Source organism: Leguminivora glycinivorella, chromosome 11 (assembly GCF_023078275.1).
Source record: "Leguminivora glycinivorella isolate SPB_JAAS2020 chromosome 11, LegGlyc_1.1, whole genome shotgun sequence".
In the NCBI taxonomy this organism is placed as follows: domain Eukaryota; kingdom Metazoa; phylum Arthropoda; class Insecta; order Lepidoptera; family Tortricidae; genus Leguminivora; species Leguminivora glycinivorella.
The window spans coordinates 1,037,126-1,062,565 of NC_062981.1; the positions used below are offsets into that span (position 1 = coordinate 1,037,126).

The 25,440-nt window shown below is 38.9% G+C and overlaps 3 protein-coding genes across 4 annotated transcripts in view; 2 read left to right on the forward strand and 1 right to left on the reverse strand.

Moving 5' to 3' along the window:
* Nucleotides 1-167: 167 nt before the first annotated feature.
* Nucleotides 168-11,485, forward strand: LOC125231009 (U5 small nuclear ribonucleoprotein 40 kDa protein). The gene is made up of 6 exons (XM_048136340.1): nt 168-349; nt 505-631; nt 2,949-3,152; nt 5,227-5,469; nt 5,912-6,090; nt 10,537-11,485. Exons 1-6 carry the CDS (start codon nt 236-238, stop codon nt 10,714-10,716), a joined length of 1,047 nt encoding a protein of 348 aa, XP_047992297.1. The 5' UTR covers nt 168-235; the 3' UTR covers nt 10,717-11,485.
* Nucleotides 11,486-13,056: 1,571 nt separating this feature from the next.
* LOC125231163 (nucleoporin NUP42-like) lies at nt 13,057-15,150 on the reverse strand. Its single transcript, XM_048136524.1, has 3 exons — nt 14,932-15,150; nt 14,430-14,665; nt 13,057-14,072 (listed from the first exon to the last, which is right to left on the reverse strand). Exons 1-3 carry the CDS (start codon nt 15,023-15,025, stop codon nt 13,263-13,265), a joined length of 1,140 nt encoding a protein of 379 aa, XP_047992481.1. The 5' UTR covers nt 15,026-15,150; the 3' UTR covers nt 13,057-13,262.
* Nucleotides 15,151-15,965: 815 nt separating this feature from the next.
* LOC125230996 (stimulator of interferon genes protein-like) overlaps nt 15,966-25,440 on the forward strand; it is a 29,716-nt gene continuing 20,241 nt past the window's right edge. Inside the window, exons 1-3 of one of the 2 annotated variants that reach the window (XM_048136320.1) lie at nt 15,966-16,138; nt 18,341-18,391; nt 19,009-19,244. In XM_048136320.1, coding sequence (XP_047992277.1) covers nt 16,075-16,138; nt 18,341-18,391; nt 19,009-19,244 — 351 coding nt within the window. In that variant the 5' untranslated portion in view covers nt 15,966-16,074. Of the gene's footprint in view, nt 16,139-16,214; nt 16,369-18,340; nt 18,392-19,008; nt 19,245-25,440 lie in introns of those variants that run through there. The other variant, XM_048136319.1, reaches the window with a different exon arrangement.

Genomic DNA, 25,440 nt, shown 5'->3' on the forward strand with positions numbered 1-25,440 from the left:
TTGGCAGATGTCAAAAAATATTACGTCAAAACTACTGGGTTGCCGATTCAAAAAAAAGTAAGGAACGGAATCGATTATGATTTTATTCGATTATTTTAAAACGATTTCGCGTTTATAACCATGACTGAAATGGCTTTGTCTGTCAACTGTCAAGTCACTAAACAAAAACGACGCTCGCTAGGTTAGGTTTTGCGTTGGCGAAATTATTTTATTTTAAATTGCATAGTTCATAAAAATGCCTGAATTGGAGAAACGTAAAGCAGACGACTATTCTGTCGTCCCATCCAAAAAGACCCGACATGAAATATCAGTGGTTGGAACTAGAGAAAAAGCCGTGGTTACTTCTTCGGTATGTTTCACTTCAATTTATGAAGCTACAATTGTGTACATTCATGTTTTATCTTACATATAAGCCATACAGTGCCAAAAACAATTTATATTTCTTAAGATTAGTCAGTTTTTGGACTTATTTTTAAGGATTTATTATGTTTACTCTCTCACTAGGTACCACGCACATCAAACCTCTATGCGCCTATTATGCTGCTGGAAGGCCACCAGGGAGAGATATTTACAACCAGATTCCATCCTGAGGGAAAACATTTAGCATCTGCTGGCTTTGACAGACAAATTTGTAAGTAACTTTTATTATAAACTTGTCTTTTGTATTACTTAGCTGGTTTATTGTTATAACCTCCTGAGGCGATAATTTTGCTTAATATTTATAGGGTCCTCAGATAAACCCTATGAATATTCGCATTTGTATGTTATCTGGGTAAAGGGACTTTATTGTCAATGGCGCTTACGGCGTTATGAGCGATGTCCGTATACGAGTGCAAGTGCTAGTCCTAGTGCAAGATAAACATGATATAGTGTTATTTGCTGACGACACTTCTCTTATATTCAAAGTTGACAGAAAGGAAAGCAGCTTCGATAACATCAACGATGCACTGTCTAGCATAACAGACTGGTTTACGGCGAATAACTTACTTCTAAACGCCAAGAAAACCAAGTGCATCAGATTTGCGCTTCCGAACGTTAAGCAGGTAAATAACAGTAAGATCCAAATGAAAGGTGAAACGCTGGAATTTGAAGATCGAACGGTTTTCCTTGGAGTCACTTTGGATTCAAAACTGCAATGGCATGCACATATAGCCACTTTAGCTGGCAAACTTAGTTCTGCAGCTTACGCAGTAAGGCGAATCAGACAACTAACAAACGTAGAGACGGCCAGGCTGGTATACTTTAGCTACTTCCACAGTGTTATGTCATATGGGATCCTGTTATGGGGAAAAGCTGCAGACATTCAGGCTATTTTTGTGCTGCAAAAACGAGCAGTCCGTTCAATCTACGGATTGGGCGGTCGAGCATCTTTAAGAGAAAAATTCAAAGAGGTGAACATACTTACCGTTGCCTCTCAATACATATACGAAAATATTATGTATGTTCGGAAAAATATCCACGAATTCAAGCTTAACAGTGACATCCATAACTATAACACAAGGAACAAACATAAACTTGCTGTGACCGCCCACCGTCTCCGTAAGGTTGGTACGTCTTTCGTCGGGAACTGTACACGTTTTTATAACAAAGTACCAACCGATATAGTGGATTTGCCATTTGACAAATTTAAGGCACGCATTAAGCGTTTGTTGTTATGTAAGGCGTACTACACTGTGAAGGATTTTATAGATGATAGGGATGCCTTTAAGGTGGTTGCTTGTCAATAGATGAATGAAGTCGTATATATTTTTTCATTTTCTCGACTGCATTGTGTAATTAAGCATACTAGTGTTCAATTGACGTATGAGAACATATTCTCGTCTGATTATATTGTTTTTATTTAAGTTTAGTTGTGGACACTTGGAGACCTTATACATCTCCAAGATTATGTGTTTAATGTTTAATGTTTATCTTACTTTAATTTTATTGTATAAATCTATATTTCCTTCCTTTGTAACATACGAGCACAGAATATAGTGTCTTACAGCTATGTTTTATTATTTGAATATTTAATTTAGCCTGGCAGCTTGAACATGTCATGCACACTTAAAAGTCTTTGCTGCGGTGGCGTCGTTGATCGGGTCGCCACCTTCCCGAATAAAGGTTGAGGGAGGCGATGGCTGAGATACGCGTCATACTCGTGAACGGGTGCCGTCTGTGAAGACTGGTCTGTTTAAGCTTACTGGGGCTGTTATAACTTAGTAACTTTAATTCTAATTTTTATTAAATTAGGACACTTTGTTCGGTTGTCGTTTGTTTCCTTTCTTTTAGTGAATATTTTAAATATATGATTTTGACTCATGGAGACCATATACATCTCTAAGGAGAATTAGATTAAGTAGATATACATTTTATTTTTAGTTGTGACATTTAGAGTCATTTGCACCTCTAAAGTAATTTTAGACTTTTTTTTTTTGTATTTGTACTTTTTATATTAAAATTTAGTGTAGTTCTTGGTTGTAATTCGACATTTAGAGACCTTCTACATCTCTAATTAATTGTATAGAGTTAACTTTAGTTAGAACTTAGAATTAGTATATAATAGTATCAATTGTAATTTCAACTCAATTTTAAATATTTTTTTAAATACCTATGTACATGTGACGTGTAAAAGTGCCCCTGTGGCCTATTTGCTGAATAAATTATTTTGATTTTGATTTGAATACGACACCGCGGGACGTAAGCGCCATCAACAATAAGGTACCTTTATTACCCAGATAACGTCGCATTTTCTCTACTCTAAACTCCTTACATCATTTTCTACCTTAAAAAGGGTTTTTCTTTTAGTAACATTGAGAGTTCTTTATTTATGATAATCTAGTATAGTTATATCCTACTATTTTGAATTAAATCAGTACCATATAATCTACATATTCCATATAATTTATTTTTGATAACTTTACAGCTATTTTATAGCAAAAATCATAAAATAAACTTCACTCTTTCAGTTGTATGGAACGTCTACGGACAATGTGAGAACATAATGGTGATGAAAGGCCACACGGGTGCCATTATGGAGATAAATTTCTCCCCAGATGGCTCCCACTTATACTCGTGTGCTACGGACAACACGGTGGCTGTGTGGGACGTCCCAACTGGGACTAGGATTAAGAAGCTGAAGGGACATGCTAATTTTGTAAACTCTTGTTCAGGTGAGTAGTTTTTGTAATGTTGATATTGGATTGTTATTTATTTAAAAGGTGACAAATTGATGGATAGATTTTCTATTCTGTAAAATATAGGTGCAATTTCACCATTATCTTTTTTTTATATATATATATTTTTTTTTTTTGTTATTGGGGAAAAAACAGATACAGACCAATAATATTTACAGACAAGTTATAAAATCTTACTTATAGCCTACATCCTTACACAATTCCCACTAGGAGATCTTCCATAAAGTTACTCATAAATAGTTCATAACTTCATATTTTTTTAATCTCACAAATAAGTGAAACAAAATTTGTACCTATTCATATTCAAACTCTTCAAATTAGCTCTTCAAATATAAAAAAGAAATTAAACTAAAAAAAACCCATTTTGCATACAAATATTATGTGCAGACCCTGATATCTGGTTAACCTTATTTCCTGACCCACACAGCTTATATTAAGCACTCTACTCTGATCTTGGCCAATAATCCATTGGTGCTCAATCAATCGCGTGCGTTCGCACTTACGAAAATAAGGGTCTCCCCAAACCAATTGACGCGGAATGGGCTTTCGCCAACCAAGAATCGCTCGTTAGCATCGCTGCATTCAGCTTTCATACTAACGTGCGATTTTTGGTCGGCGAGAGCCGATTTCTCGTCGATAGGTTTGTGGAAACCCTTACCCATACCTTGCGCCTTCTGCTTTACCTTTAAAGCTGGACTTCGAGCAAAGCTGCTCCGGCGTCACTGACGCGGCGACAGAGTGATAGTACTATGCAGTATGGAAATGTATGAACTTACTTCCGAGCGCAGCGTCACTAACGCAGCGACCGTGACGCGGCGTCAGCATCGCCCGGTGATAGCGGCCGTAGTATGCCTGGCATAGCACTGTCGCTCTGTCGCAGCAATAGCACGTAGTTTCTTGATGTTTTTGGCGCAAGATTTTCAAATAATAAAATAATATCAAACTGTTTTTCTAATTAACCAGCACAAGTTTCTGAAATATCCATGCATCGTTCACGTCAAAATGTTTCATTTTTCAAGATTTTAATTATTGTTAAGAGTCTAAATATTATATCCGTAAATACGTAAAGGAGCAAAAGTTCATCATCCTAGATTACTTCATGGCTATATGCCTGGACCTGAATTCTATGGAAAAACAATGGCGTACTGTCGCCAGAGTCGCGCCGCTCGGAAGCGAACCTGCGTCTGTTACCGCTGCGACACTGAAGCAGCGGCTCTAACGCTGCGGCCATTGCGATAGAGCCGCTTGCTCGGAAGTCCACCTTAAGAGGGCTTTCGTGTGAAAAACAGTGAAATCGCAACCGAGCGCTTGATCATACCGTGTGTGGTATCAAATCAAGGGCTTTGCGAGTAATTTACAAATATATATCACATTATAGGACTTTTTCTACTTGGTCTAACAAAATACGAGAAAATGTCCAAAAGTGGTAATAAATAATGGTACCGCCGAAGGCTCGTTTTAAAAAAATTGCCAAAAATGAACAATAGCAATTTATAATCACTAAGGCATAACAGCAATTTAAGTAAAGGTTGCAGATTAATTAAGTACAAAAATTACTTCAATGTGATGTAGATTTTCAAAGAAATTGTCACTTAATTTTGGGTAATTTCTGAAAAAAACTGAATTCGTCTTAACCTCGTTTACTCTTTTTCAAAACCTTATAATAAAAATGTAGTCTGAGAAGATTGTAGTACAGGATATACGAATTATAAATTAACCTATTTCAGTACACAAAATTGTCCAAATTTTAAAAATAAGATCGACTAATTCAGAACACTGTACGTGAGTTTTTCTAAACATGCATTAGACAAAAATTCATAATTAATTTAATGAGTTAGTTTTCAAAAATCCAGTCTTATAAAAATCAAGATAATAAGATGCTCTAACCGAAACTTGAATTAAATAAATCTATTGGATAGCGGAAAGTGTAGTATTTCACCGACTAAAACTTCAATTTTACATTCTTTTGACGTTTTTTTTAAAGCACCCTTAAGAATAATTTTAATTTAAAAGCAGACATCTTATTGTGCATTCTCCGTTTAAATTACAGGAGCCCGTCGCGGCCCCGAGCTCCTAGTCTCAGCCTCAGACGACAACACCATCAAACTGTGGGACGCCAGAAAAAGGAACCCCATTGCCTCCTTCGACAGCGAGTACCCGGTCACAGCGGTCCTCTTCAATGATACTGCGGAGAAGATCATATCGGGAGGCATAGACAATGTGGTTAAAGTCTGGGATATTAGGACTAACAAGATCTCGTATAAGATTAAAGGACATACTGATACAATTACAGGTGTGTATGACATTACGAACACCACGAATTCAGACTTTCATAAGGCGTAAGGCATACACAGAAGGGACGCACGTCGTAATACACGGAACGGGCGCCGCGCCGCCGAGTGTAATTTAAAGAACGTAAGACGCCCGCGTCGCGTCACTTGAGGCAATTGTAACAGGCCTCATAATATTATGTGTCGTTGAACTTCAAACTAACTCGGGTAAATATGATTATGTATAAAGAAATATATAATCTGAAAAATAATCAACCTATATAGCAGAATGGATTTTCCCGAGTTTGAAGTTAAGTGTCACATCATATGTATTTTGCTCCAGTAATAAAATGTATACTCTATCATTTTGAATCGTTTAATCAATCTTAGACTTTATAGTTTAAATGTTTGTTAGTTGTTCATTGCCAATGCCAGTCTGTTCAAGCATTTTTTTTTCTTATTCAGGTCTAGCGCTCTCCTACGACGGTTCCTACCTCCTATCGAACGCGATGGACAGTACGCTCCGCATCTGGGACGTGCGCGCCTTCGCGCCCACCGAACGCTGCGTCAAGCTGCTGGCCGGACACCATCACAACTTCGAGAGGAACCTGCTGCGGTGCGCGTGGTCTCCTGACGGCTCCAAGGTAACTGTTCTAAATGTCCCGCTAGATGGCGCTGCGTCAAGCTGCTGGCCGGACACCATCACAACTTCGAGAGGAACCTGCTGCGGTGCGCGTGGTCTCCTGACGGCTCCAAGGTAACTGTTCTAAATGTCCCGCTAGATGGCGCTGCGTCAAGCTGCTGGCCGGACACCATCACAACTTCGAGAGGAACCTGCTGCGGTGCGCGTGGTCTCCTGACGGCTCCAAGGTAACTGTTCTAAATGTCCCGCTAGATGGCGCTGCGTCAAGCTGCTGGCCGGACACCATCACAACTTCGAGAGGAACCTGCTGCGGTGCGCGTGGTCTCCTGACGGCTCCAAGGTAACTGTTCTAAATGTCCCGCTAGATGGCGCTGCGTCAAGCTGCTGGCCGGACACCATCACAACTTCGAGAGGAACCTGCTGCGGTGCGCGTGGTCTCCTGACGGCTCCAAGGTAACTGTTCTAAATGTCCCGCTAGATGGCGCTGCGTCAAGCTGCTGGCCGGACACCATCACAACTTCGAGAGGAACCTGCTGCGGTGCGCGTGGTCTCCTGACGGCTCCAAGGTAACTGTTCTAAATGTCCCGCTAGATGGCGCTGCGTCAAGCTGCTGGCCGGACACCATCACAACTTCGAGAGGAACCTGCTGCGGTGCGCGTGGTCTCCTGACGGCTCCAAGGTAACTGTTCTAAATGTCCCGCTAGATGGCGCTGCGTCAAGCTGCTGGCCGGACACCATCACAACTTCGAGAGGAACCTGCTGCGGTGCGCGTGGTCTCCTGACGGCTCCAAGGTAACTGTTCTAAATGTCCCGCTAGATGGCGCTGCGTCAAGCTGCTGGCCGGACACCATCACAACTTCGAGAGGAACCTGCTGCGGTGCGCGTGGTCTCCTGACGGCTCCAAGGTAACTGTTCTAAATGTCCCGCTAGATGGCGCTGCGTCAAGCTGCTGGCCGGACACCATCACAACTTCGAGAGGAACCTGCTGCGGTGCGCGTGGTCTCCTGACGGCTCCAAGGTAACTGTTCTAAATGTCCCGCTAGATGGCGCTGCGTCAAGCTGCTGGCCGGACACCATCACAACTTCGAGAGGAACCTGCTGCGGTGCGCGTGGTCTCCTGACGGCTCCAAGGTAACTGTTCTAAATGTCCCGCTAGATGGCGCTGCGTCAAGCTGCTGGCCGGACACCATCACAACTTCGAGAGGAACCTGCTGCGGTGCGCGTGGTCTCCTGACGGCTCCAAGGTAACTGTTCTAAATGTCCCGCTAGATGGCGCTGCGTCAAGCTGCTGGCCGGACACCATCACAACTTCGAGAGGAACCTGCTGCGGTGCGCGTGGTCTCCTGACGGCTCCAAGGTAACTGTTCTAAATGTCCCGCTAGATGGCGCTGCGTCAAGCTGCTGGCCGGACACCATCACAACTTCGAGAGGAACCTGCTGCGGTGCGCGTGGTCTCCTGACGGCTCCAAGGTAACTGTTCTAAATGTCCCGCTAGATGGCGCTGCGTCAAGCTGCTGGCCGGACACCATCACAACTTCGAGAGGAACCTGCTGCGGTGCGCGTGGTCTCCTGACGGCTCCAAGGTAACTGTTCTAAATGTCCCGCTAGATGGCGCTGCGTCAAGCTGCTGGCCGGACACCATCACAACTTCGAGAGGAACCTGCTGCGGTGCGCGTGGTCTCCTGACGGCTCCAAGGTAACTGTTCTAAATGTCCCGCTAGATGGCGCTGCACCGAGCGCTGCGTCAAGCTGCTGGCCGGTCACCATCACAACTTCGAGAGGAACCTGCTGCGGTGCGCGTGGTCTCCTGATGGCTCCAAGGTATACTTATGTCATATAGTTTAGTAATTGTTACGCTAGATGGCGCTGACATTCCTTTAGTGCATTACTAAATATCACTATAGAGTGCGCTGACATTCCTTCGTCAAGCTGTTGGCCGGACACAATCACAACTTCGAGAGGAACCTGCTGCCACACCACGGACACTGGCGATCAAATATGTATATGAAAGAGGCGCGTTCCTATCACACATTCTAAGCTCGTGTAGGTGAACGCATACTATGCTTGTATGAGTGAAATATGGCAGGTCGACTGTTCGCGTTTTAGACAGGCGGTAACTGTGAGGTAACCGAGAGGGGGTGGGCGGCACATTCAGCGGGGAGTGGGAGTGGCCATACTGTACGATAGTACTCTTTATTATACTGTGGCAGAGTATAGTATCATCCAGTTGTGACCCGCAATTTTCAGAATGTTGTCCACACAACTGACTGACATCATAAATTAAATATAACAAGATCATACCATCCCATACATTAAAATGCGACCGCCTACGAACGCGCTTACACTACACCACACATAGATGGCGCCACAAAAAATGCCTTGTTGCCACCGATTATTTGTAGATTGGCATTAAGTGTCAATTCCGAGCCGTAAATCTATGTCAAAAGTGACACTTAACGCCATCTACAAGTATAATCGAAAGCTACAAGACATTTGTTTTGTGGCGCCATCTATGTGTGGTGGAGTGTAAGCGCGGTCTTAGGCGGTCGCATTTTAATGTATGGGATGGTATGATCTTGTTATATTTAATCTATGACCATACAGAAAAAGGTACGGTGGCCTAGATGGCATTAAATAAATTGAATTAAATTTATTTGTGTGACTAGCACAGATATTTGTTCCTGATATTTTATTAAACCTTTGGGGTACGCTCAGCTAGATGGCGCTAATATTAATATTTGACATTTTACATTTTTATTTGACATTTTAAAACATATACTGAGGTTCAAAAGTTTTAAGCCTGTGTCGAGAGATGGCAGTCTATGTCTATGCACTGCAACGAAGTAAGATAAACATGGAAGCCGCTTTTAAGAACATTACCGTTCAAATTCTCGGCACCGTTTAGCACACATACACAATTACGCCTACATTTACACAAGACAATACGTTTACAGGCCCTGTAATCAAAACTGATAAACAAAATAATAGTCATCTCTTTTATACTAATGCACACAGATAAGTGTAGCTGAAATGCATATAATGTCACTAACTACCAATCAGCGATTTTATTCGGCTAATAACCTTCTTGCTGTACGTACTGGCAGCTAAGAATTCGCGGTTAATATTTGACTAAACTTTGACACGAAAAGGGATGGGTTTATGTCATACATTAAAGAACCAAGCAGAAATAATTTTAATTTTATGCATATTAAAAAATAACTACATAATTAATTTGTTGTTATGAAGTAACAACCTGCATATGAAAATAATAATTATGTCGTACACGTATGCCGCTATAATAAGTATTTTTATTGCTAGATAAATTCAATTTATATCTGTATATCAATGTACAGTCACGTTCAGGTTGTTGTTAGTTGCCATCTATTGTTAACAGGTGTAAAACGTTGGCTTTCATTTTATAAATTTTACCCTTTCAGGGCTGGTCAGGTTTTTCAATCGCCAGATAAATAATATCTGTCAGATAAATGTCAGCTGTCACTGTAATTTATACGTGTGATGAAAAGGATAGTGATAACTTTATCTGGTAGATATATTTATCTGGCGACTGAAAAACCGGCCCTTAAATATGTAATTACTTAGATGTCGCCACCGAAAGATAATAACATAGAACACTACTTTAAAACAAAATGCCAGCCGAAAAGTGGTTCCAAGATCATAATACGCCGTACTGACAGCGGACGTCACGTCTATTTCTATTCTACAACTTTCTAAATTAACTCGTTTAGGGACGCTTAGTGACGTCATCTGTCATAGACCAAAGGAAACAAATGACTATGCGTATGCTATACCATACGTCTCCACGAATGTGTTCAGATTGGCCATTTAAACCACTATGCCGGTGACACAAGGTCTGTGATAAAATAATCGAACTCCTATGCCACTGGCACGTACGTGTGTTTAAACATGTTTACTGGCCTATGTTATGTCGGCCGCACAGCAGGCAGCCAAACATGGTCGCGCGATATTAATAAAATTATACAAAAATGAAAGTTTTTAAATATCAATGGATATTAAAAATATTGCATAACATCATCCCCATACAAAAGTAGCTCGTACAAAATAAATCGAAATAATTATGATCCTCGCCAAATTACACATGAAACTTAATCCCATATTTTTCTCCGTATTTGTTGGAACGACTAGCACATGATATTACAAAACAGTACGGCATATTCTTTTTGTAAACATATATTCTAAATATGCCGTACTACGACTGTTCCGACTGGCCGCCATTAGCGCACTGACAAGCTCCGTGGCACAATTTTTAGGCCCCGCCTACCGTGGCACAATATTCGTGGGGTCATTTTTGAGAGCTCTTTAGACATCTAGGTATATTAACAATCGCTGATGCACTGTGATTACACATTTTACTTCGACAGTAACTCTCTATAATACTCATATAATACTCGATCCTCTTTGATTACAGGTGACAGCGGGTTCATCGGATCGCTTCGTGCACGTGTGGGACACGACCTCTCGCCGCGTGCTCTACAAGTTGCCGGGACACCGCGGCGCTGTTACTGACGCTCACTTCCATCCTAAAGAACCTATTGTACTGTCCGCTAGTAGCGATAAACTGCTCTACCTCGGGGAGATAGAGCCATAGATATAGAGTCTGACCAAAATGCCCGGGAACGTGAAGGAACCATACTAAAGAATCCATCCGTGCTGTCAGCCAAGTAGTGATATACAGCTATCTAGGGGAGATAGAGCCATAGAGACCATAGACTCTACTAAAACTTGGTGCAGTTACTGACGCCCGGTTGCATCCTAAAGAACCCATTGTACTGATACTTGAACCCATTGTACGCCGGCAGTGATAAACTGCTCTACCTTGAGGAGATAGAGGCATAGAGTTAGACTAAGCTGCCCAGACACCTGGGGCCCATTTCTCGAACGATATTAGACTAATATTATTAGTCCACGAACTGTCAAATCGACGGGTTAATGGGTTGCCATGACAACACACTAATATTATTAGACTAATAACTAACTTTCGAGAAATGGGCCCCTGAAGGAACCACACTGTCCGCTTCCATACTGAGGAACCTATCGACTAGTCAGTACATCCGTACTCTAGTGCTTTATTTTTATATCGGATTTGGCTCAAGGGTTGATCATAAAATTAAAAACAAAATGCTGGTACCATCTGTAACATACTTGTCCAGCCAACTTTATGGTACTGTCTGCAAGTATAAGATTAAATGTGAGTGTGTTTAGTAAAACGTCCCACTTTGTCGGTTACCATTAAAGCGAGATTTACTTGTATCTTTATATGAATAAACCGACAAAGCGACTTTTTAGCAATCAACAAACGGACGTTTTCCCTTGCACACTCATAAATGGTTTTGATTCACTGACTTAATTTAGTTTATATTGTACTAGCTTTTACCCGCGGCTTCGCCCGCGTAATAAAAGTATTCATTAAGATTTTCATTTGGATCCGTAGGGACCGTAGGTTTCTCTGTAGGTATATTTATCTGCGATTATTTCGATTGCACATAATACTTTTGCTTGCAATGATTGTAGAAATATTACACATCGACCACAGCGTAGGTAATTCTATATACGCTGGGGAAACCTTTATAAACATCCCACATAGCCCGTATTTCGACACTATGATCGGTGGGTAAAAAGTACTTTTTTCTATTATCCCTTACAATTTTTTACATTTTGCTTATACTTATCGCAAACGTAATCTTCAAGCAAGCAAACAACGATCGTCTTAGAGCACATTGATTGTAAGAGACCGCCGACCGATTATCCGTATCCCGCTAACGATACCCATATTATCCGTGTCCGTATCCGTATCCGTATCGCTATCGCTATCGCTATCCCTATCGCTATCCCTATCGCTTTCCCTATCGCTATCCCTATCGCTTTCCCTATCGCTATCCCTATCGCTATCCCTATCCCTATCCCTATCCCTTATCAAGATGTTTAATGATATAACACTTTAAGTTCTCGCGCTTTGTACACATATTTAAAGTCACATACAGGTCGAACGCGATTAATTAACATTATTTTTACCTTTTTTCCCAACGTTTCGGCCAGGTTGCACTGGCCGTGGTCGCGGAAGACTGACGTCCCAGCAAAATGTCACCGGAGATGTAAACATCACAAAACTACCCGATATTAATTTATATAAATGTTCGGGGTAGACAAATAAATATAATCTACCCGCTTTTAGTTAATGTTTATTTCCCACCATGTTTATTTTAAAGGTATAAATAATGTTAATTAATCGCGTTCGACCTGTATGTGACTTTAAATATATGTTTAATGATAATAATGATTTCTTATCAAGTGCTAAAATATAAAGTTTCATGGTTTTATCATTTAAAATTAAGAAATCCCATACAAACTTTCAACCTCTTTTTCAACCCCTTCATCCCTTTTTTTCGAAATAAAAAGTAGCCTATGTTCTGTCTCAGGGTCTAAAGATTGTCTGTTCCAAATTTCATCAAAATCGGTTGCGTGGTTTAAGCGGGAAAGCGTAACAGACCGACAGACAGACAGACAGAGTTACTTTCGCATTTATAATATTAGTATGGAGTATGGATAGTATGGATATAAGTTTAAGGAAATTAAATAAGTGATTTAAATAAGGAAGTTTTGTTTTATTACTTAAAAGACGAAGTATTACAAAGAAAGATATCACAGTGCATGTTTAACCCTCGACGCAAAAAAAGGTATGTTTAACGTGAATGTCAGTGGTATTGTAGCTCTCAAACCAGGTGGACCGATTACGATTCGGATTGAAAATTTGATAAAATAAAATTTAAAAAAGTAAACAGTTTAGAAGAGCGTTATTTCTTTTCCATAATAGGCTAGTTTCCTATACTTAAAATATTTTAAGCAGTGCACGAAATAAAGCACCACATAATTAGGGAAAAAATATGGACTGTAGTTATGTTTAAACATAATTTCTATTTAATAAGTCAAAGAAGAAGATATAAAGTAAATGAATTGACCGTGACGTCACCTCAGTATTTCATAGTAATTCCCACGGTAATTCCATATTAGAAAATCGTTTTGACAGTTCTTAAAAAGCTGATTTGACTAGTAGGACTAGCATATTATGTTCATTATTTTTTGCGTAGGGGGCTTTAACATTTATAATTTAATAATTATTAAAACATATTTTTTAACTCAAACACATAAAGAATGTGGTGGAGGTATCTCCGGGATGAAACCTAATTTAAAACTATCCGCCTTAAACATCTCTAAATCTTCAGGAGTCACATCATTTATGTTACTATACACCGCAGGATCATCTACAGGGGTCTGTTGAAACACATTTGCTTGCCCAAATATGCTCGTAGGAGCATTAGATTGAAAAGTACTCGAACTTTGAGCGAAAGGAGATGGCTGTTCGAACGGGCTTTTAAATGTTGAGGCGGGGGCAGATCCGAACGGACTCTGGGTGGTGGCAGCTTGAGCGAATAGGGAATTTGGGTCTGAGGGAGTATTAGCTTGAGCAAACACAGATTTTGCAGGGTCTACGGAATTGTTCGCTTGTGCAAAGATGGACTGGGCTGTATTTGGACTGCCAAAGGCATTCTGTGCTCCAAAAGGGCTCTGACTCTGTGGTTGAGCACCAAATGGACTTCGATTTTGTGTTTGAGCACCAAACGGACTTTGACTTTGTGTTTGACCACCGAATGGACTTTGACTTTGTGCAGGCCCTCCAAAAATGCTCTGAGTTTGAGCTTGTGGTGACCCAAAGACATTCTGAGTAGCTTGAGAAAATACAGATTTTGCTGTATCTTGTACAGCACTTCGGAACACTGATGATGCATTGTTAGCTTGACCAAAGACACTTTGAGGTGTTTGGGCGGTTGCGAACGGAGGTGATATGGTTTCACCGTTGTAGAGGCTGCGTAGTATGTGCGGTGGAGTGGTGAGTAGTTGCTCATATTTGCTTCTCGCTTCTTTGCTTAAGTTGTTCATATATGCCACCTGCAGAAATTGAAAAGTCAGATTATCTTAAATGCTTAACTCTGTAAGGGCCACTTGCACCAAGGAAAATGGAGGGTTAACCCACCATTTTATATGGAATTAGAGAGATGACACCCCACTAACCCTGAGTTAAATGTTTGGTGCAAGTGGGCCTAATTGTTTGAATGATAAAACAACTAGGTTTTATATTAAAAATAAAAATTATCCATGAATGTTTACTGAATGTAATAAAGCAACTAATAATCACTTATTCCTTTTGACTATGGTAATGAAGAACAAACAATTTGCTTGCAAGCTTGTCAACTTTAGTAAATATTTGTGAACAAGAGGGTAAAACTATATGTTTACATTACTTACAGCCTGGTCCACAGTATTGTTAGCTTTAGCCTCATAGATGAACAGCCTGGCTTCGTCTGCAGACAGGTCCGCCAACCCCGGAAAGTTCGGCTTCTTGAACGGAGCATAGCAGGAGAGTAGCCACTGTCCTCCTTTTAATGCTGATTGGACGTCATTCTGAACTTGTTGGACCAGCTGCTCGTCGGTAACCCCACCGGGTGCTTGTTTTGGTTGATTCTGATTGGTTGGTGCATTTGCTGAGGATGAAAGTTTTTTTTTCAAATGACAAGGAAATTCATATCTGATAATCAATACAATATAAAATGGAAGGTGATTGAAAACTAAAAACAGAAAAAGTTTCGATAAGAATAAATTATAAGTAGATACAAATCTATCCCGGTGTTACCTTATAGCTTAAGAGTTAGTTAAATACTACAAAAATGTGGTTACACTGTTAGACTTTTCGACGAACTGTGTAAATGTACGGAAATACAGTAGTAATATAGTGTAAAACGATACGTACCATGGTAGCTGTATTTTGAACCATAAACATGCTCAAATCGGCAGTTTTGACCGTAGCGGCAATATCCTTCTTGAAAGAATTTGCACACTACCATTGTGTTAAATTTACCACAGCAGTGTAAGCTTATAAAATGCGGCTCTGAGATTAAAAAGGTAACTTTGCTTTAAAATAAAATCTTAGCCACAAAGTGGAAACAGTGTTTCATTTATATTACAATACTCTTTGAAACAGTGTCCACAGTGGAACTCACAAACTCAGTGCAGTCAAATGTCAAGTCAACGTCAATGCATCGACCATCGACTTACAATAGGGACTGAGCTCACACTTTTTTTGCCATACTAAATTGAACCTTATCACCGGCGCATAAAGGCGTTCTTGACAGACTAGCAAAAGTGTGTCCACATGAGAGGGTCAAAGTTGGGGCTGGTGTCCCTCTCGCACGTGTGACCAGTGTTAAAAAATTACTATAGTAGTAGTATTTTTACCTGTATGATAACTAAGTTTATAAACTTCTTAAATTATTTTCGTATTATATCGAGGCAAGGGTATTAATACCTTGTAACGAATTGGTAAGTCATTATTATGAAGCCATAAAACCAAAAAATTGCGCAATTATTAAAAACCTTTAATTGGGCATTAGTAGATTTGGTAGTAACTTTGAATATTGACTGGTATCCCCAAATTATGACAGTGATGACGTCATTCAAATGATTTTGATAGTGGTAATAAGTGCGAGAGGGACACCAGCCCCAACTTTAACCTCTCATGTGGACACACTTTTTGGCCTAACTACTCATTCTGGTTTAATTATAATTCTGTGCGTCAATGTTGAATTTACCACAGATTATACAAAAATAAGTTGAGTTTATTAAGCCGACGCTTTTCTCTGTGTCTTGAATAACATTTCCTCTAATTTTTAAAATATTTTAATCGATTTACGGAATCGATTCAAATTTGCCCTGAAATAGTAATAGTGCATGCAACACTGCCATGACACTGTCACCTGTCACCTGCACTGCACTTTCAAAATTTTTTGCAGGGTGTTGTGTGTTCGGTGTTGTTTATCAATATAATTTACTTGAATTGCTGTTTTTATTAGTTCTTACATTTTCGATCTTATTCCAATGAAAAAGCTGTCACAAGATGGAATTAGAACATATCCTAGGCATCCAGGTTTTATTTCTAGGCGGTATCACTGCCGGACATCGTAAGTTTTGCTCGTTACAAAGTAATCTCTACTTTTTAAAAAATATTTTGTGTGTGTGTTATTTTGTTGTGTGTTCGGTGTTGTTTATCAATATAATTTACTTGAATTGCTGTTTTTATTAGTTCTTATATTTTCGATATTATTCCAATGAAAAAGTTGTCACAAGATGGAATTAGAACATATCCTAGGCATCCAGGTTTTATTTCTAGGCGGTATCACTGCCGGACATCGTAAGTTTTGATCGTTACAAAGTAATCTCTACTTTTTAAAAAATATTTTAAGCGGGTTACTCACGTATTAAGTCGATATAGCGTTCGACATGCTTCGGTCCAATTTTTAAATATTATTATTTTTATTTTTAATTTTTTTTAAATATGTAAGTCTCACGGGAGTTTTATAGTTAAAATCTCTACTATCACTACTTTGTATATTTCTACGGAAATAATAGATACAGAATGTTCCTTGTGCACGTTGAAACATACATATTTTATTATTTTACCGTAATAACTACAAAATAAATAATAATAAATAAATATTATAGGACATTCTTACACAGATTGACTGAGGCCCACGGTAAGCTCAAGAAGGCTTGTGTTGTGGGTACTCAGACAACGATATATATAATATATAAATACTTATATACATAGAAAACATCCATGACTCAGGAACAAATATCTGTGCTCATCACACAAATAAATGCCCTTACCGGGATTCGAACCCGGGACAGGCAGGGTCACTACCGACTGCGACAGACCGGTCGTCAAAAATTGAGTTAATACTAAAAAATACATAAAAAAGCTACACCACTATCTTATCTTATAGGTGAATTATATTTTTATGATATCAAATTCTAGTTAAAAGTGTCTGTGATTAAATTCTTAGAAGTTAAAAGCAGAAATTGTTATCACAGCTTGTTCTCATAACTCACTCCACTTATCTCAAAGTTTTGTAACATAACCCTAACATAACAACAATGTAGACTTGTGCCTGCTCGTTCACTGAAAAGAGCTCCCAACTAGTACGATCTCCGAAGTGTACTAGTTCATTCTTTTAGGACATTTAGTACATTAGTACTAGGGATGTTACGAATGTCGCATGTGTCACATTCGCGAATGCGAATGCGAATATTCAGAATGCGAATGCGAATATCGCTGAATTTCATAAAAAACCAAAATAAAAACCAAGCAATCACCAACAACCCGCTAGGTAAAAAATTTGAAATGCTTACTATTGGTCAAAATGCCGAGTACGAACTTCACGCCGTACGAATTTGACCTATCTGCGCATGCGCGAGTCGACAGTCGACAAGTAGCAATTGGAGCGGCCGGCGCGGGCGAGGAACAAGCTGCGACTTGCACACATTCGCATTCGCAAAACATTCGCATCGTTTGAAGCGAATGCGAATGTCAATGCAAATGTTTAAAAGAATGCGAATCATTCGCATATGCGAATGCGAATGCAAATATTCGTAACATCCCTAATTAGTACACCGAGAGAGCGAGAGACAAATTGTGCATATGGCGTACAGTAACGCTTGCGCATACTAGCCGAGAGGTGATTGGCCGTTTTCGAGCGCTCTCGGTCTGAGTCAGTTGGTTCTAGTTCGGTTGAGATCAGATCACATGGATCGCTTTGCTCTCATTGTCACTTCTCGGCTCTTCGCTCCCATTCTGTTGCGCATGTGTGAGTGTACAAAATGTACTAGAGGGAGTAGAGAGCAGAATCATTTGGAAGTATTTTAACTTCTGATTAGCAGCAACGTCTGCAATCGATGCCACTAGGCTTAGAATAAATTTAAAAGTGGAAAATGTTTGGAAGTAGTTCAGTCTAGTACATTGCAGGGAATCCTGTCTCTTGTATTATTAGTACATGTACTACACAAGCCTACAACAGTGTGAAATATGCTAACAAAGAGGTCATAGTGCCTATTATTTTGAACTGTCGGCCATATATGGATCTTTAAACTTTCAACTGTGTTTTGAATGTGACAAGGTTCATTGTTTGAAATTGAATGTATAAATAATGTATTTTACTTCTGTTTTCAAACAAGGAAGGTATTGTTTAGTTTATTTTAAACAGGACTCCATTGTTCAGGGTTGTAGTTCTCACTGCCTCAGTATTTTGTGGGAAGCCAAGAGGCGCGAAACTTGTCAGAAAAGTATTTGATTATTGTTTGTAAATTAAAAGTTTCTCTTGTTACAGATTCTTTAAACATGGACATTGCTACAATTATGAAATATGTGGTCTTGTTGGGTGAGTATTATTTTAGTTTATTGCTAGTTAAGACAAACTTACATTATGTACTGAGTGTTGTAGAAGTCAACTCTGGGATTTGGGTTCAATTGTGATGTGGGCCTAGCAACCCGTCACAGTATTATCACAATTTTGTTTCTTTCAACCTGTTAATTGCAAAGATTGGCACTGAAACTTTAGTACTTTAACCTCTGCCTACCCGCTTTGGAAAGACTGAATACTGTGAATTTATGTATAAATAAAATATAAATATAAATAAATATTGGGGGACATGTTACGCAAATCAACCTAGCCCCAAACAAAGCAAAGCTTGTACTATGGGTGCTAGGCGACGATATACATATTTATATAGATAAATACATACTTATATACTTAAAAAAACATCCATGAGTCAGGAACAAATTTGTGTTCGTCACACAAATAAATGCCCTTATACCGGGATTTGAACCTAGGACCGCGGCTTAGCAGGCAGGGTTACTACCAACTAAGCCAGTCCGGTCGTCAAATGTATGTAAGTACGTATGTGTTCTACTAAAGGTAGATTTTAAGTCATTTTGATGTTTACTATTATGTAAAATATGTCTTCTGAAGTTTTGATATATAAAACATTTTTCCAGCCCGCTACACGGCTTACCTACTCTCCAGCCAGTTCCTCGAGCTCGGCATCCACACAATCTACACCGCCTTCCAAACTAGACAGTTTCCGGAGCTCCACTGGAAAGACAAATACAAGAACGCTGTCTATGCCTTCGGAGTGTCCACAGCTGTGCTAGCGGTGAACAGTCAGTTGGTGCTCAACATGGACTTGGTTTTGATACTGATAGCTTGCTCAATCAGCAGATATATTGAAGCAGTAAGTTTATTTATTTCTTTTAAGGTAATTTCAAATGATCGAATTTTTCCCTGTTTTCACTTTTAACATAAGTTCCATATATATTATAATTAGAGATGGGCCGAATACGAATATTCGGCCGAAGATTCGGTTAAGTTGTTACCGAACCGAACATTCGGCCGAATATTCGGTTCAGCCATATTTTAAATCCTGGCTTAGAGTTTAAAACTTTTCAATGATTGGTAATGGGTACTAAGGCTCTTAATGTTCCTATAATTTAGTGCACAAGAAAATTTTGGGTTTTGTTTCTTAAGCTACGTTATTTTTACTTTTTTACATAATTATTGTAGGTACTTATATTTTATCGCATTTTATCTCCCTTTCGTGTTCCCTTAGAATGCTGAAATAGAATGTCATTATCCGATGAAAAATGAAATAACTTACGCTATTTATTTACTTTGTTTATTCGGTAAATATTCGGCAATATAACCGAACTATTCGGCCGAATACGAACATTGAAAAACTTGCCGAATATGCCGAATACCGAATATTTACCGAATATTCAGATAATGGACCATAGACTAAACTAAATAAATACCGACGTGTAACTCAGTACATCGTTTTATATGTTTGACTCGTAAAACAATAGATGGCATTACTATACTCTTTCGCGACAAATGGTATTGTTCAATTCACGAAATAATTTCATTTAAATGACCTAAGTCGTATTATTTCAAAATTTGGAACATGATCGTACAACATTATCACTATATAACACCGAAATTAACAAAAACAATTAAGTCATTTTTTACCAATCGGGTACTTGAATCAGATTCAATTCATGGGAAGTGTTTTGTACGTTTGATGACTAATAGCAAACATTATAATCCGGTAGATGGCGCGTATGCAAGATGCACAACACTGCATGCTAAACAAAGTTGGCATATTGAAGATAAGTTTTAAATTCAATTTATTTATTGTTCGAATGTGAGTAGTTAAAATCGCTGTCAATAGAAATTGCCAACAATGTAAACAAACCATTATACAAAATATCAATATTTTAGCACAATTTTATTATTTCAAAGGTTGGATTTAGCCAGTATCTGATGAGTTAGAATGAAAATTAAAGACATTTTGACAACGTACAAGGTTTGTTTACATTGTTCACAAATTCTATTGACGGCGACTTTATAAATGATGAATTGATGATACGGTTAGTATTTTGTAACATCACAATCTGCCAGAATTTGGCGTACAATACTCTTGACTCTCAATATGCACATTCATTATCATTAGTATTTGTTTTTTTTTTTTTGCACAAGTTTTAACGATTATTCTAAATTATCTTGGACGTACATCCCAGAATAGGCAAAATATGCTACGTAAAATATTACAACCCTAAGTGCGGATGTCAGGAAGGATTTCAAAGGCGAAAATCAAAAATGGCGGCTTAAATATATGGGATATCGGTCCTGCATCCGATATCGGATCGTATAATGTGAAAACGCACTAAGACGGAAGTATTACTTTCAGATTATTTTATTTTTATTACTATAAAAATGTTTTACCACAAACAGCTACATATATCAGCACGACAGAGTCAGATGGCACTATTATCAGAATAAGACAGAAGTTGTACGATTTGCGGCTAATTTATGATCAACATTCATCATTTCATCATCGATTTTTTTAAATATATGAATGTGGAATAAAACAATATATTTATAAGTCAATTTTATTAATTAAATTCTTTGAAAAGTTTCTTAATTATCATGCTAAGTGTTGAAATGCATTGAAATATTTATTTTCAGTACAGATGGTGTTTTTTTTTACGCACTAGTGCGAGAAGTGGTTCATTACGAGTATATGTCAGGTCTAAACTTCGGAGGGCCATCTGTACTGAAAAACGTCGTACGATACACGTGCGAAAAGGAAATTCGTAACTCGTGTCGATTTTTACGCACTTGTATCGTAATGCACTATTTCCAAGTAGGCATATTACAATGATATGAACGTCAAATAAAGCTACGCCGGCTTTAACCCTACGCCTCAGCCACTTTTTTTCAAAATACACATGCAAAAGTATTCATAAAGAAAATATTAACAGACTGCTCTATGGAAATTAATTTCAATAAATTATACAAAGTACAAAGCTACTATGCTTAATAAGAGATGTTAGAGATACTGTATAGAGTCTCTAAGTGTCAAGGTATATCTAAAAAAATAAAAAAATATACATGATGAAGAAAAAAAAAACGAACTGATACAAATAAAAAATAACTAAAATAACTTTAGAGTTTTAAAAGACTCTTGATGTCTCAACTAAAGAAAAAATATATATAATGCCGCCGCGGGCGGAGCGGCGGCGGGGGCCGGCGGCCGAGGCTCAGGCTCGGCGATCAGCCACGACAGCGCCAGCTGCAGAAGGCTCGGCGGTCAGCCGCGACAGCGCCAGCTGCAGGAGGCTCGGCGGCCAGCCGCGACAGCGCCAGCTGCAGAAGGCTCGACGGCGACGGAGCCGGCGCGACGGCGCACGGGCGCGGGCTTGTGGGAGCGGGGCTAAGCCGGCTCGGGCGCGGCTCGAACAAGCGGGCGCAGGCGAGTCCATGCACACAGGGTACACGCTCGATGGATCTAGAACGTTATTCACAAAAGATGTACTCGTGTAATGCTTTACTTGTCAGTTCATACCTATTATTCAGGTCTTTTAGTTTCAATTCTAATTTGTGAAATTCATCAGAGCGATGGTTCAACTCCTGTGCTGTCAGGTCAAGTTGGTATTGACAGTTTAGAAGCTCATCGCTTAAGGCAGCTGTTACATTTTGATGTATTTTGAATTTGCTTAGCTTTAGATATTTTTTAATTTTATTTGACCCTTTCAACGTCACTCTGGGATCACTGCCGCCCTCTATGTGCACAGACTGTTTTAAATCTACAGGGTCTTTCATTGGGGAGCATGATGCACTGTCATGAACCACATCTAAATCAAATATATTATATTCAGCAAATATACTTAAATTGTTTTCAGCCGGAGCAGAGTTCCCGGAGCAATACTTGCAATACCATTTTGAATCCGACTCCTGCAGTTGCTGCTCGAGGTCCCGGATGCTTTGTAATGCCTGCTCATATATCTCTTGGCATTGCTGGAACCGATCAATGACTGCCTAGAGGTCATCCCGTTGTCCTTGCAGGTCTTCATACTTGACATCTTGGTTGGCTGATTGCTGATTTTTGAGGCTTGTGTTTGTTTCATTCTAGCCACCATCACATCCCGGTGTGTTGTAACCTTGGTAGTTTGTTCTGTAACATTATTCATCATGTGAGATATTGAAGCCTAAATGTATTGTTAAAATATATTAATTAGGGCTTATAACAGGATATAATGTGATTAAGATACAAGAATATGGAACCACAGCCTTGATTTTGTTAACAAGATTTCATATAACAAACTTTGTAATTCACTTTGTTGCAAGTTACACGGGATAGCAGTGAGTAAGGTTTTATTATTTCGAGTTGGTTTAACAAAGAAAATGTAAATATGGAAGTTAAAATACTATTATGTACTTCAAATGTTTACAAACAGAAAACACAAAAATAACCTATGACAGTTACTAGTTCTAGACAAATAATCTGAAAAACTACACTTAAATATTAAGTAAGCTATACTCATCTGTAAAAAACGCTAACTATAATTTTAAATCTTGAACGCTACTCCGTTGACGGTTGGCGTAGTTTTTTCGTCAATATTTGGCTTCTTAGGCTGCATGAAAACTTATGATAACACTTTCTCATTTTAATTAAAATACGATACATCACTGTAATTCCTTATATTTTACATTTTTAATATTTATAACACATTATTGAAATGATATACGCACGAAGCTTGAATTTGACGTTTAACCCGGTCGGTGTTGCCAGTCCAGGCGTTGGTATCTCCTGCGAATTGCAAAGTATGCGTTAGGGCCCGCACAGACGGGCGACTCAACTTTTTTGTCTGCGGAGATCGGTCTATGGGCTAGTATGAAAGTGCGCACACGTTGCAACGCAACCTTTTTGTCTGCGGGTTCGACGAGTGACGACAAGCCTGCGACGTAACTGTCTCATTCTCTATATGTTTCAATGCAAGTGCGCACACGGTGACAAAATAGTCGCCGGTCGGTTGTCATTTTGACAGTTATCACTCAACCGCCTGGGCGAACGTATGTTATTATTCGAAAAAAATATAATTTTAAATGCCGATTGTTGAAGTCGACATTGATACCTGTCGTTTAATTTCAATTCTTCAGAAGTAGAGGTAAGACCGACTTTATATGACAAGAATTTAAAAGAATAGTCCTACAATATTGAGGAAAACGATGCCAGGTTGTAAAATTCTAACGAGTTCATCAAAACTTTTAAACACTTATTCTGAAGTACCAAAAATGTTTTTTGGATAGGCTCTTAATTTCATGAAAAAAGAAAAAGTTGCGTCCGTAGTATCTTCATAGTAGTCTGTGGTTGCATCGCTGTCGTTCCCGTGTGCGCACCTTTGAAATTGTCGCAAGGAGTTACGACAGAGACAAAAAAGTCGTCGAGTGACTTTGTCGCCCGTCTGCGCGGGCCCTTATAACAAATAGTTTAATGTTTTGTGAAGATTAAAGAAATATTGTTTGTTGATAACAATGATAACTATGACGGGAACTATTCCTCTCACTTCTTGTCACAGACAAAATTATCACTGGATTTAGTTTTACGCGCCTTGGCTAGCTATCAATAGTGAAACAAAAACGAAAAGAGATATAAGGCTTACGGCGAAATTGTGGTCAAAAAAGCTGCACTTTATGCAAAAAGCAAGCCACTTTGTACAGTGATACTAGGGACCAATATAAATGATTTCTTCCGAGGAAACACAAAAAACCATAAGATCTAGCTAGATGAAGACGTTGCTTTGATGATGCATAAAACATGAGCAACGCTACTAAATTAGAAACACGTGTTAAGTTTAGTTTCGGACGATACGCCTATAAGCAACCTACATAATTTGGTCGAGTTAATTTGAAATGTCAAAAACAGTGCTAAGTAATTTGACATTTCAATACTAGGTAAGTATAACCAAAGATATATGGAATAAAATAAAATACTATATACGTATTTCTAACAACGATTCTATTAAATGGGCAGGGAATCAAATTCCTTGACTGTATAGCTGTAGGTGCCTAAATAAAGATTTTTAATACTTATGGGTACCGATAAATTTATATAAATACAGTAAAGGGCGATAAAACTTGCACATCGGTCTTTGGAATGAGACAACGTCACATAAGTGATTGGAGAGTAGAGTAGGTAGATAAGTACCTCCCTATGGGCCTATGGGTTTTATAAACACACAACAAGTAGGCGCGAACAATTCATACTTACTTTTGTATGATTCAACTTCACATCATACTTATTTTTCTAATATTCAACTAGAAAAATAAAAAAAGCGAAAAACAACAACATAATTCTTTTTAAACACATTAAAAAAAAAACCGGAGCTGGGTCTCGAACCTGAGATCTCAAAAATGCAAGTCAGATACTCTAACCCCTAAGCCAAAAAACGAGGTGCCGCCGGCTCAAAATATTGAAACATATTCAGATGTGGTTACTCGGCAATGTAATTAATTATTATCTCACTAGGTGGCACTTTTCAACATTGAAAACAGCGCCATCTGTAAATAACTCGAAAACTAAGAGGTACCAGCGACGATAACTCGCGTTAAGTAGGTCGCTACACGATGTACTGAGTTACCAATCTTTGTTTATTTAATTAATCTATGAATATACGCAGATAAATTGTTTTTTGTCTTTTTTTTTTGTTTTTGTATTTGACTTTTTGTTTATCTAAAGACGTGATTTATTAAAATAGAACCGAGCGAAGCTCGGTCGCCCAGATATTTTTATAGATTAATCCAAGTATAAGTATTTTTTGTGTTTTCTGACTGATATAATGTGGTATTATAATACTAATACTTATAGTTAATAGTATTAAATAACAACATCACACACACCACTTTGGATGATAACAATAACTTTGGATTGGACGATGACAAGCAACATTCAAATATAGTAATTTTGTTCAACCACGCGCTTTCAAACGCAGAAGGTACCTTTCGCGTCGCCGCTGCCGGAGAGTAACTAGTGAGTCGTCCTTATACTGTGGTTCTCTCTCTCTTTAGCCTGATTCTACCCTTCGGGTGTA